The sequence below is a fragment of the Rousettus aegyptiacus genome, unplaced genomic scaffold, assembly GCF_014176215.1.
Source record: "Rousettus aegyptiacus isolate mRouAeg1 unplaced genomic scaffold, mRouAeg1.p scaffold_m13_p_4, whole genome shotgun sequence".
In the NCBI taxonomy this organism is placed as follows: Eukaryota; Metazoa; Chordata; class Mammalia; order Chiroptera; family Pteropodidae; genus Rousettus; species Rousettus aegyptiacus.
The window spans coordinates 66356578-66370530 of record NW_023416307.1 but is presented as its reverse complement, the minus strand read 5'-3'; the positions used below and the strand labels follow the sequence as shown (position 1 = coordinate 66370530).

The 13953-nt window shown below is 32.6% G+C and overlaps 1 protein-coding gene across 9 annotated transcripts in view; it reads right to left on the bottom strand.

The window, feature by feature from the left end:
• CBLB (Cbl proto-oncogene B) overlaps nucleotides 1-13953 on the bottom strand; it is a 200431-nt gene that overhangs the window by 53768 nt on the left and 132710 nt on the right. For all 9 annotated transcript variants that reach the window (XM_016151503.2, XM_016151498.2, XM_016151501.2 and 6 more), the window contains 2 exons: nucleotides 2810-2995; nucleotides 1236-1601 (listed from right to left, as the gene is read on the bottom strand). In XM_016151503.2, the coding sequence (XP_016006989.2) occupies nucleotides 1236-1601; nucleotides 2810-2995 (552 nt within the window). The remainder of the gene's footprint in view (nucleotides 1-1235; nucleotides 1602-2809; nucleotides 2996-13953) is intronic.

Genomic DNA, 13953 nt, shown 5'->3' with positions numbered 1-13953 from the left:
ATCCCCGCCCACTCCCAATCCCAGCATGCAAACACTTTTTGCTTCTATCATCAGATTAAGTACTGTAATAATAGCAAGCAAATTATTCAGTGTTTACCAAGTATTCACTAGGAACTATGCTAAATAAGAAGATAAAGAGGCAAAAGAGATCAGTTTGTTTGTTTTTTTCAAAAAAGGACAAGTATTTTGAATGAAAATGTCAACTGTTAAAATTTATGCTGAAACTCCACGTCTAGCTATTATTTTTGGGTTTATTCCAAAATGGAGGAGGTGGAGGATTTAGATATTTGGCGAATAACTATTCTCCTAGATACTAGGTACAATTGTACGCACACATTCACATAGAAGATGAATACATGTTACATTTCACACTTCTTTGTTTCTTGACTATATTATAGGGCAAATTCATTAACTGCAAGCCATTATTTTTAAGAAATAAATTACTTCCTTGAAACAACAATTTAAGATCAATAGAGATGGGTTGACTTTAATATTAAAGTCTTCAAAATGGGTAAGCCTCCATTATTTGATCACAGAGTCAGAAATGAAAGCAGATATCAGAATATAAGCAAGTCCGCCAAGGGCCTACAAAGAATTCTACACTCAATGATTTCTGCTGCTATCTCTTTGGTTTCGTGTAAGCTTAAATTCTTTCCTGGACATAAAAATGATGGTGGTGGTATCCTTCAAGAATGTGTGAGAGCCTCTTTTAATTTTATGGAAAAGCAGTTTGCTTTTTAAAAATGATCTGGACTTTTGGTGTTTTCTTTACGTGAGAAGTTCGTTTTACCTGGTTGCATAAGGTATACTGTACTAGGCAACAACAATTATAATGCTGATTTATGATTTTTATAATTATACAACTTATTTAAAAATTAAATAGAAATAGAAGAGTTAAAAATAATACTGTTAATTCTCCCATAAAATAAGGGAAGGCAAAAAAAATCTCTGGCAAATTGTTTAGTGTTTTCACGTTAAAATTAAATCATTACTTAGAACCTTTTTCTTGACTTCTTTTCAATTCAAGTTTTAATGAGCTCCTGATTATTTATATCTTGGAGATAATTTCAGACCTGCAGGGAAGTACTGCACTAGGCAAACACACACACACACACACACACACACACACACACACACACACAACAACAACAACAACAACAAACACTTTTATACTACTTCCTATCAGCGGAAGAGTTTAAGCAGACTGTTTAGCTTCTGCTCTGCATATTTCTTACCTTGGTTCCTTCTGAAGGCAAATCATGGCGTCTGTGTTTCCGCATAAGCACTGGGTCAGAGCTCATTCTACTGTGTCTTCCATTTACATTTGAACTTGCTGTGATTCCAGGCTTCGGAGAGCCATCTCCTAGGAGGCGACATCCCACTGACTGATTAGTCCCAAATATATCTCGAGGGCACCAGGCTTCAAGAGGCATTGGCTGGTCTCTGGAAGGCACACTCTCCACATGATGGAAGTGACGGCTCAGTCTATTGTCAGGTGGGATAGGGGGAGGTCTCTCAGGTGGAGGAGGAGGAGGATCTCTTAAAGGAGGAGGTGGTGCTGGGAGTGGTTTATCTTGTTTTCTCACCATGCAAGGAGAAGACTAAGGAGATACAGAGGGAAAAACAAACAAACAAATAAATAATTGTACCATGCACTGAAATGACTTCAACTAAGCAATAATGGAGCTTTATTAGATTCCTATGCCGTCTTTTCATAAGTTTCTTTTTAGCACCAGTTAATGAAATTTTAAAAAGTTAATGAAAGACTCATGAGTGAATTTCATTAGGTTTTTTTTTTTTTCTTTTTTTGTAGAAATGAGTACATAAACTCGAATGTTAGAATTGCAGACAATACAGGAAAAAGTAGCAGGATGCACAAATTATATGATGATTTTGACTAGCTGACAATAAAATGATATTGAAAGTATAAGCTCCTGAATTAAACCTATGTGACTTGCATAGCTTTTATTTTTATATACTTAGTTCATCTGATGAACGGTTTGTGTTTTTGTCAGAAAAATTAGAGACAAAAGAAATATGTTGTATACTTACATAATTCTCCCTAAGTGACATTCTAAAAAGTTTTAATACAATCTTAAAATTAAGTTAACCTAATGTAGGAAAATTAAATACCACTAAAATATTGTGCTTCCAACTAATTTTAGACTGTAAACTATATTACCAAATGGAATTATTTTTTTTAAATCTTGTATTTAATTAAGTAAAATATTCCCTTATCAAATTTGGAAAAAAAAAAATCCACACAGAACTAAAGTGTGGGCTTAGGATTACAGAGTTAGAATTATGTCTTTAATATTGAACAGTACTGTAATTACTCAGCAAATACTATAATTCTTTGTAATTAATTGCTTCAAGTATGAAAAGTACATATAATTTTCTTCTGAGTCACCTTGAAACATAAGCGATAATTTATTACACCTTAAGCCCTTATGCAAATATACTCCCATCACATTTTTCTTCTCATGACACTATGAAAATGAGTGTAAAATACTATTTGATAAGAGTGTTTTAATATATATGTAATGACCTTTTAAATCCACTTTACAGAACTGTACCTACTTATTTTAGCAAATTAGGGGTCTGTTACAGACATGTGCTCTGAGTAATAAAGTAACTTTTCCAATATAGCAAGGAATATGATAGTGAGTTCACCATATACAAAATGAGAAATCCATCAGTTGTTCAGAAACAATTAAGAGCACAAGAAATATGAGCAAAATTTAAAAGAACCTGAGTAATGAACAACTGTCATATAATATTATCTGTGTTTTTGATTAAACCGATTTACCTTTGGTGAACCAGTTGGGCTGCCACAGGGAGACCGAACTATGCCTTTCTGAATTAGGTCCAGGCGAGGAGGCACGGGTGGCAGGCTCAGATGTGGGATCTGGAGAGGGTCCGGCTGTGGCTTTCTTCTCTGTGCTAGAGGGGAGGACCCTGGTGATGTGACTGGTGAATTCTGCCTGTCAGTGCACTAGAATAAAAAAAGACAAAGAAGGTGTCTACTTGATATATATCGTGTATTCCCTTAAGTTCCTAAGGAAGACATTTGGTTTTGAGAAGGTGTCTGCCATTGGACATCTGTTGAAATAAATTCACTTAGTAACTCTGATTAATAGATCATAAAGCTTACATTGTCCCTGAAGGGTAGTATTATGTAAAGAATAAATGGATATGCTTCTCCCACATATTTCAAAAAAGGCTCAGGGAAAAAGACCAGCAAACGCGTAGTTTAAAAGCAATCAAATGGAAAAATTCTTCTAGAAGCCCATCTACATTTTAGGAGAAAACCAGAAACAATGCAGTAATGCACATTGCTCTTAATTATCTGTAGTGTAGAACTTTCTTTGGTCCTTGATTTGTGGTTCATTCTAGAACTTAGAAACAATTTTGTTCAATATAAAATATGTATCCAGTATATAGTTTACTTCTTACAAACCAATTAAATCAGGCAGGGTTAAAAAAAATTGTGTATTTATAATAAACAATTTGAAACCAAATGTTTTTTTCCAAGCCTTCACATGGACAAGAAATTCTCAAGTTAAATGTTTTTCTTTAAAACAATTAAGAAAATCTAGGAAAGTCTGTACTTCTGCTAAAAACTGATGTAGTTCTATGCTACTATGGGTTTTCAATCTTGTATGGTAGACAGCATCAAAAAGTCAGTAACAAGTACTTTAGTTTCTACGTGTATAACCCTTTCTACTTTGGAATTTATTTTTTTTGTGAAATAACCTGAGTGCTACTTAGTATAAAAGTCACATTAATTAATCAAATAGCCTCACTACAATAAACGACATTCTGTTCTGAAGTATCAAGTGGTATCCTTTTCAAGACTAAGTTCCTAGCTCTTTAAAGAGCTAGGCTTAATTTTTACACTACTACATTAATCTAGCATGCTTTGATATTCACCTGTTTCCTAATGTTAGTATTTATAAAGAGTTTTAATGTTGTTAAGCCATTTCCCCCACCTCAATATTACTTGCTTTTGTTTATAAAAGTAGTTTATGTCAACAATTAACAATTTAATTCAAACTCTTAGCAACTGTGAGAAAGATTTAGCCATTCTGTGTTTATGTGAGATGAGATAATAAATTTGTGTTCACATCCACATTTATGTTGTGTAAAACATTCTTTCTAATTAATTAAAATTGGGGCTTTTCTGATGCTTTTATTGTGATTAGACTGAGGTTGTTGGTTTTTTGGAAGGAAGACCACGGAAGTAAAGTGACATTTTAACCATATCATATCCAGGGTCCACACTATCAATATGATTCATCACTGTTGATGACCTTGATTACAGCTGAGGTATTAACTGTCAAGGTTTTTTCACTATAAAGTTCACTCTCTTTTCTCCCCTTTCTCTACCATACTCTATGCACAACCCACACTTACGGAGTGAGGAGTTATTCTCCTAATTGTAAAGATTTTTTAAAAATAAATTTAAGTGGCCAAACAGAAGCTTCTAGACCATATCTCAGATGTGCCTGAATACTGTAATGACATTGCTGAACTCTCAAGTCTGTCTCTCTTAAATGATGCCAAATAATTTAGAATAGGTCAATACATTTAGACATCATTTTATGACAATTTTAAGAACCTTTTCTTTTTAGTAATTTCATGATTCTTTTTTTTTATAGCTCTTACCTGTAATAAGGGAAAAATATTTTCAATTGTTACTAAAGAAGAAAAAGTAGAAACTCCACAGTCATAAACTGATTTTAATGCAGTGATTCTTAACAAAATAACAATTCTACCCAAAAAGTCATGGGGCCTCACATGGTCATGAATGTGAACCTTATGGAATTAAATCAATCCCAAATGGTCATAAAACACAAAGAATTCCTGACGTAAAGCTATGTGCATCCCAGTATAATAGCATTTCAGATCAGGAGATGTCACAGGACATCTAATTCTTTACAGTTCCTTTTAGGATAAATTACATTCTCTGAGAACTAGCAAAACTTACCTGATAAAAATACTTTGTTGATCTGGTTATTGTCCTTTACAAAAAAGACTCAAGAAGCAAAACTATCCACACAATTCGTACCCTGAACTATTTTTTATATGTATACAGAGAATACACAGTACTTCATTAATTTAGTTATTTGCACAGAAATTTTTCAGCGCTAGGTGCACACACTGCAAAGACTGCCTAACAGACCTATGCTTCTCTATCCACTTTTCTTCCACAACTACCTTCCTGCTCTCCTCAACACCTGAAACAGGAACGAGAATTCTTACAGAACAGCCCACCATCACCATCGGAGCTTGACTTCACTTTAATTACTAATATTTAATCAATTACCAAATTCCTCTTATGTTAGATAATGGGATGGATTTTATTTGTAGTTGGTGAATTGTTAGATATCAAAAGGGTATAACAAAAATCCTCGAGACAGACATACAAACCAATGAGTATGGTGCAACAATAACCTTAAACTTTTTGGTACTTACAGACGAATGCACTGTTTTGCTTTATGAATGTAACTGGAAGCAGACCCTGCTTAGCATGATTCATGTTACATTCTCAAAGTGACTACAGATTGTCCTTCTGAAAAACGAATTCATTTTGAAGCTTAGGTAGAAGGATTTTATGGAGAAAATATTTGTATGTGAAGAAACAAAAAACATTTTATATTGATTGATTGATTGTGAACTAAATTCACCATAACATCCATTTTCTCCAGTTCTCCTAAGTTATAGTAAGACTCCCATGTAAGAATAGATAACTTAAAAGAGCATTGACTAATGCCTTTTAGATAGTAATGTATTACTTTTTGCTGAATCCTTTGCTATCCCTACGAACAATTCTGCAAGTAGTGTACTGAAACTTTCCATTAACTTTTATTGCTGGTAAAATTCAGTGCTATGAACATCTGTAAACATTTTTAGTAGATGGTTTTAGTAGATGGTAATATAAAAGGTTACTTTTATTTGAATAGTTACCATTTTCTTTCCTTCCTATTCGAAAATCTAAAGAGAAAAGAAGCCTAACATAATGCTTTACACCTTAGTTCATAATTAAATTTTTAGATGAGGCATTAAAAATTCATGATATCAAAATTTATAGAAGAGACAGTTTGCCATATTTTCCCTTCTGAAAATAAAGAGAAGCAAAATTGATAATGTAGATAGATTTAAATTATTTCTTCTTTAAATTACACCTATGTCTCCATATAATATTGAAATACTTAATGTCTTTTTAAAAACTTTAATTTCTGGAGTATCAGAATTTTCCCGTGGCAGGAAGTTATCAGGTACGACAAATGTCTCTAAAGCAGAGATATAACAAAGGGATACAGCCAGTTATCTTTAGTCTACTGATATAAATTATTCCCTACATAGCTTCCACAAACAGCTCCCTCAGCAGTCCATCTGTATGCCTTGTTTTTCCACAGGTCTAATGCTCATCTAAAGATCACTCATGCCATTTATCTTTCTCTACTTCTGGTAGGAGATAAAGGGAGTTCTTGGGGAAAAACAATAAACCTGGACAATCCTTAGGTTTAAATTCTAAGACTATGAACTATGCTGACTTAATCACCTCTTACTGATTTGTCCAGTATTTCTCAATCATTACCATTTCTATTCTTTATTGAAATGCAGATTTAAGACATATATATAAAACATCTTAAATAGAAGAGTAGGAGAGCATTTATTTAAATGTTGAATAAATTTAAATAATAACAGGTAGATATTTTGCTGGATAGGGATACCCTTGATTGGAATATGTGAATTTTAAGTGTGGCTGTCAAACTAAAGTTCTAATGCTGACTGATTATGATGGATTAAAAAAAACAAAACAAAACACATAATTAAATTTATAATCTACTTCATAAACACATTTCTTATTTAATATTTAAATTTCAGCTACAACTTTATAATGCCATGGTCTTGCACACATCACCACCTAGTGCTATTGTTTCCTGGAGATTATAGAGTAAGCTTAATCCATTTTGTGGAGACTTTATAGGCTAATGAAATTATATGAAGTATGATAAAATTAAAGCTACTATAAAACATTTCATTTTTATTTGGGTGATATATTTTGATCCAGAAGTGACAGATGTGATCTATATAACCTGTCCAGTCAAAAATTATTCATCTTCACTACCTGAAGATAACTATCAGAGGTATCTTTAAACAAAGTATCCCCACCCTTATTTTTCTTTTTGGTCCTCTACAATTTCTCTTGAGATCAGTCCTAAACAAAGCAATGGTAACAAAATCAAATATCTAAACAAGTAGATATTTGTAAACTAAATTCGTAGAACGCATTCAAAAGTCAGATAGAAATGCCACTTGGATTATTTGCTGTTATTAACACTGACCATTAGGACAAAAATCTAGAATTGAATTTAATAAATATTTTTATTTTTTCACATTGACCTAAAGAGTGTTTTAAATATAGAAATAATAAATAATAAGAAGAGTAATAGTTTAAGAATAAGAGTGGGTTCATGAGTTTAGGGGTATAAATATTGTCAAACTCTTTACCGTAATAAATGAGTTTTACCTGTTTGTGTACTCCTCTCCTCCTGTTTTTTGAATTATGTTTTCATTTAATTTTTTTTCATTATTAACAATTTCACTGCATAAAATTTTTGAGCTATAGGAAAATATACAGTTATTTTGAAAACATCGATACAGAGTCACTGCTTATGGTTCCTCATCACATATACAATTTTTAATCCTCTCTATATTGGTTAACTTTATATCAAAAAATCTAAGCATTCTACATAAATATATATTCAAGGGGTTAATTATATGTCTATATCAGCCTTAACTATTTCCTGGGCTATGAACACTTATGCTGTTCTCAAATTTTCTTGATTGTAAAGTGAAAACATAAAGAAATCTTTGATCATATATGTTTTGATTTTTAAGGACAAAATCCTAGAATGTTTTGAGCATAGGATAATAAACTCATAACTAGGTAAAAGTTGAGGAATATTCATAAGACCCTTTTGCTATCCAGATGGTGAAACCAATTTACGTTACCCTTGCACAAACCTCAAAAGCATAGAGTATGTTTAATTTTCAATTTTTGTTTACTAACACTTGATTGACGTTTTAATGGCTCATGCTGATGTTTAAATTTGAATTTAATAAATAATCAGAAAAAATTACAATATTTGTTTGCCATGTATTCTTCTTCTCTTGGTTACTGGCTTTTTATGTTTTGTTCGATAAGAATATCTATCATATTCTCTTATTTACCCCTCACTGACATGAGTGAGCTCTTTATATATTAGGATAATGAACCTCTCTGTTACAACTGTTATACTTTTTTCCCACTTTAATATACTTTCTAATTATTTTATGGTACAGATTTTATCTCTGCTCTTCTGGTTTTAATTTCCTAATGAATAAATAAAATTTAATTAGTATAATAAAAAGACATTCATCAAGGGATTCTTAAAAGAATCCTGTCTTTTTTGTCATTGCTTTAAATGAATTCCTTTCTTTGTTACTCCATCATTACCTATCCACTCTATTAAGGATAAAGAAATAGAGAGCTATGAAAAAAATAACTACAGTAAATAGAGAAATAGGATATGGGCACAAAATTAGCTGTGCAGAATTTGTTACACAATATAAAAAAATCATTTATATAGAGGTAACTGGAAGAGTTGGGAAAAATGGGGTGATCCTTTCAAGTTAAATCTTGTTCTATTCCTTTATCTAAATTTTAGATAATATTCACTTTTTTCTAGTATTACACTTGCTTTCAGAACTTTAGAATAAATTATATATTTTTTCTTTTAACTCCTTTCAAAATACAGAAGCTGGGCACCTTAATTCCTGCCTGTATTATCATACCAGCATATTTGTCAGACAATTTCTCTTAAGTTCTTTAATACTAATAGCTGATGAGTATAGCATGCCTTTAATAAATTAGAATCCTGGTGCTCTAGAAATTTAAAGACCATATTTGAATTCTTTTGATTCTTTTGAATTCTTTTGATTCTGTCTATATAGTCACCAATTTTCCCTAGCCCTTTGCTTCCTGAAATGAATAAATGATATTCTTTATTTCTCTGACAAAATTTACAGAATTCTTTAGCACTCAGAATAGGATTCTAAAGACTACAATAATGAATAAATAAATCCAAATTTGCAACTTTAACAGAAAATCCTGAGAGAAAAGGCCCCAAAAGTAAAGTAGTCAAAAGCCTTCTCAACAGGCTCAGAAATTACCAATAATAATCAGGGACTCTTTCTATTTTCGTCACTCTTCATTTTATCCACACCTTCTAAAGAGTGATTTCATAAAAGCTTTAATAAGATCCATTATTATGGAAATGGAAAAACATTTGGTAAGAAACTTCAAACCCAGCCAGGCTATTATTAAAAACAAGACAAGAGAAAACTTCTCCAATTACTAATAAGATGAGAGTTCTGACAATCCCACAGATAATCAGTCAATTTTATAATATTTCTAACAAGATTTTTACTTAATAAATTTTCATATCTGAACAAGATAGATACATGTATAAAGATGATGAGAAGGGCTCTTAGAGGGTCAACATTTTTCTCTAAATGAATGAAAATTAATGGAGGACGCTGATAAAACTTTTATCACATAAACTATAATATTCTAAGTATACTTTCCTTGCTACTATTGTCTTTGTTCCTTTCTCATATTTTGTGAACATAACAAAATCTAGTCTTTAAAATAATACTCTCTATATAGACTGTTATTCAGAAAGTATTCATTAGACACATTTATACACATTCATAAGTAACTTTTAGGATAAATATAAATAATTTATGTTATCTATTTTGAAGTACCTGTACCATTGTCCCATTTTAGATAACAAAAGCTTATATGAGGAATGTGCTATAAGGGCAATACTATCATTTCCTGCTTATCCACAATCATACTTCCAAAAGCCTCAATCTGTAGGAATTTAGAAAGAAACTCCAATGCAAAAGAGAAGTCCTTCCAATTTGATCTATAGATTCAATGCAATCCCAATCAAAATCCCAGCAAGTTATTTTGTGGATTGTCCACAAACTGATTCTAAGGTTTATATAAAAACAAAAGACCCAGAATACCCAACACAATATTGAAGGAGAACAAAATTGAGGAACTGACACTACCTGACTTCAAGACCTCCTATAAAACTACAGAAGTAGACTGTATGGTATGGACAAAGAAAAGCCAAATGCATCAATGCAACACAATAAAGAGCCCCAAAATAGACCCACACAAAAATAGTCAACTGAGCTTTGACAAAGGAGCAAAAGTAATACAATGAAGCAAAGACAGTTTTTCAACAAATGTTTGTAAAACAACTGACATCTGTATGCCAAAACAAAAACAAACAAACAAAAAAGGACATAGACACAGACTTTACACTCTTCATAAAAAATAATTCAAAGTGAATCACAACCCTAAATGTAAAATGTGAAATTATCAAATTCCTCAAAGATAACATAGGAGAAATATAGATAACCTTGGTTTTGGTGATCCCTTTAAAAATATAACACCAACCACATGTTTCATGAAAGAAATTATAATCTGGACATTATTAAAATTAAAAATGTCTGCACTATGAAAGAAACTATCAAGAGAATAAAAGGACAAGTCACAGATTAGAGGAAAATATTTAGAAAAGACATATCTGATAAAGGACTGTTACCTAAAATGTAAAAAGAACTCTTAAATCTCAACAATAAGAAAATTAACAACTAGACTAAAAAGTGGGTGAAGGACCTTAACAGAAACCTCACTGAAGATATACAAATGGCAAATAAGCATATGAAAAGATGCTGTACATCGTATGTCATCAGGCAAATGTAAATTAAAACAAATATGACGCTAGTGTATAACTTTTTGAATGGCAAAAATCCAGAACACTGACACCACCAAATGCTGATGAGGATGTGGAGCAACGGGAACTCTCACTCACTGCTGGTGGGAATGCAACAGGTAGATACTTTGGAAGACAGTTTGGTGCTTTCTTATACACTACACATACTCTTGTCACTCAATACAGCGATCATACCCTTTGGTATTTACTGAAAAGAGTTGAAAACTTTTGGCCACATAAAAATCTACACAGAGATGTTTATAACTGCTTTATTATTTTAATTGCTTAAACTTGGCAGCAACCAAGGTGCTTTCATTAAGTGAATGGATAAATAAAATGTGATACATCCAGACAATGGAATATTATTCAATACTACAAAGAAATGAGCTATATCAAGCCATGAAAAGACATAGGGGAATCTTAAAAAGCATATTACTAAGTGAAAGAAGCTAATCTGAAAAGGCTACCTACTAAATGATTCCAACTATATGACATTCTAAAAAAGGCAAAACTAGGAATAAGGTAAAAAGAAAAATTGTTGTTGGGAATTGGGGCTGGGAAAGATGAGTGGGCAGAACACAGAGGACTTTTAGGGCAGTGAAAATACTTTGCATAATACTATAATGGTGGACATGTGTCACTATACATTTGTTCAAACCCATAGAATGTACAACATCAACAGTGAATGCTAATGTAAACTATGGATTTTGGATGGTAATGGCATGTCAATGTAGGTTCATCCATTCTAGCAAATGTACCACTCTGGAGGGGGATGCTGATAACGAGCAGACTATGCAAGTATGGGGGCGAGGAGTGCATAAGAAATCTCAATATGTTCCCCCCAATTTGTTGCTCTAAAAGTCTTAAAATACAAAATAACACAAAAACAAAACCACCACCACCACCAAGAGTCCTCTAAATACCTCTAAATAAGGGAGGAAATTCTGCTTCATCTCTCCCTGTAGGAAGGAAATGTAGGCACCTTGCTACTTTACTAAGAACATGGATATCTATTGTGTGTAAAGTGAAGTTCACTATTTTAAATTATTATTATTGTTTATGTTTCACGAATAACTTCTGGAAATTTTTAGATATTACACATCTGAAGCAATGAAGACCAGGAAAATGGTTGGAAACAAACTTGAAGAAATATTGACTGAAGTAAGAGGTGACAATCTCTTTGAGGTTTGACAGGGAGATGGTCAATAAAATTGCCAAAAGAGTCTACTTCAAACAGCCTCACGATAACTCCAAGGGCACAGTTATATTAAAATGTTAGACACTGTTAACTACACAGAGTTATATGGCTTCTCCTAGAAATACCTTTCATGAGAATGTAATTGGTTTGTCGCCAGCTTCCATAATCCTGAAATTTCTTTGAGGTTTCATATTTTACTTCAAACATTCCTATGGATTTTGCATCCTGATCCAGATATATGTGATTTAAATTTAAATTTAAATTAAATTTGTGGTTCTCTCTTCGTGCAACCTCCCCCTTAAATCTTACAGCAAAATGTAAGCTTCAAGAAGTATGTTATGTTGATTGTAGTGGCTTCTTACGCCCTTTGATGCACTCAGCTGCACAACCAATTTTGAGAAGTCAGGGAATGGTGACTATAATTCAGCCATATTTTCATAAAAATGGCTGAGAAACAAGAACATTCTGGGAATTAAAGGAATAAACTTCAGTCAGTGAAAAATGCCCTCATGTGAAACACCCATCGCTCCAAAATGCCAGGTACAGCTGGTTTGAATGCAATTGCTATTTAGTTACTGTAGTTCTTCACCCTACTTTCAAGAATACTTAATCATTTCTATTTATACATGTAGAAAATAAGACTATTTTAAGCTTGTCTAAATTATTTAGTCCTTAAAATACAGTATCAGCTGATATGTTGTCATCTTTGAATTTTCCCTGAATTTTAAACATAAAAGATGGTTCTATAGTAAGTTATTTTTTAATGTGGCCAGACAATGAAATCATAACTAAGTACAGATGTTAATACATTAGAAAATGCAACCAACTGCTTGCCAAACTTATATAGTTTTGGTGTCTAATTCTTCTTAAACAATGATAGGTAACAGTACCTAAAAAAAAAAAAAAAAAAAAAAAACTTCCATAGACATTTCAAAAATACTGATTTAATTCTCAGAACAGCATTATTTCAGGAGTCTTAAGTAACACTATATAAACAGTAATATTAATAACAACCGATAACTTAACATTTACTGTGTATCAGTATTGTTCCAATTGCTTTACATATATTAGCTCATTTAACTTCAACCCTCAGAGGTAGAGTTTCATAGACAAGTTACTGAGGCACAAGGGGTTAAATAACCAATGCAAAGGCACACAGATTCTAAGCAGCAAAACTAGAACATGAATGCAGGCTGCTGAAGTCTAGAGACGATCGCATTCTTAATAAGAAAGTACAGTTAGGAATCGTGTCACCACTGATCAGTTAAAAAATAAAACAAAACAAAAACTTTCTCAATGGCAATACTGGGCATTAGTCACTATGAAAGTTTCTGAAAATAAAAAGAGGAGCAAGCAGCAGCCTCTGCCCTCCAGGAGCTCAGCTGACCTCAGGAGGCCAACCGTAAACTAAGTACAAGAATTCAAGTGCTTATTTCTCCTAAACTGTTGCATATTCAAAACATTTTTGAGGAATATATAACAATGTCTTCAAGGTCCTCTATAACATCATATAGCACTTAGACAAGGCAGTTCTTACTTTGTCAGTCACATACTAACAATGAAAATGCTATTATTTTGCATGGAGCTTTAAGAAAATCAGTAAATATAGTGCAATTAAATGGCAAACATGTATCTGTGACTCTGGATTGCTTACTGTCATCCACGACTTTACCTGTTGCACAGTGGGAGATGTGAGGATGACTAGCATGAGGTCACAATCATTCTTCCTGGGTTGCACTATCCCATGGGCTGCAAGATGTTTCACATCTCTGGCCCTGCCCACTAAATACCAATGATTTCAGTCACCCCTCAGTCACTGTGAAAACCAAAAATGTCCTGACATTTTTCTGAACACCCCCAGGAGGCAGAACTACCCAGAGTTGAGAACCATATTCTACATTGTGAATGTCT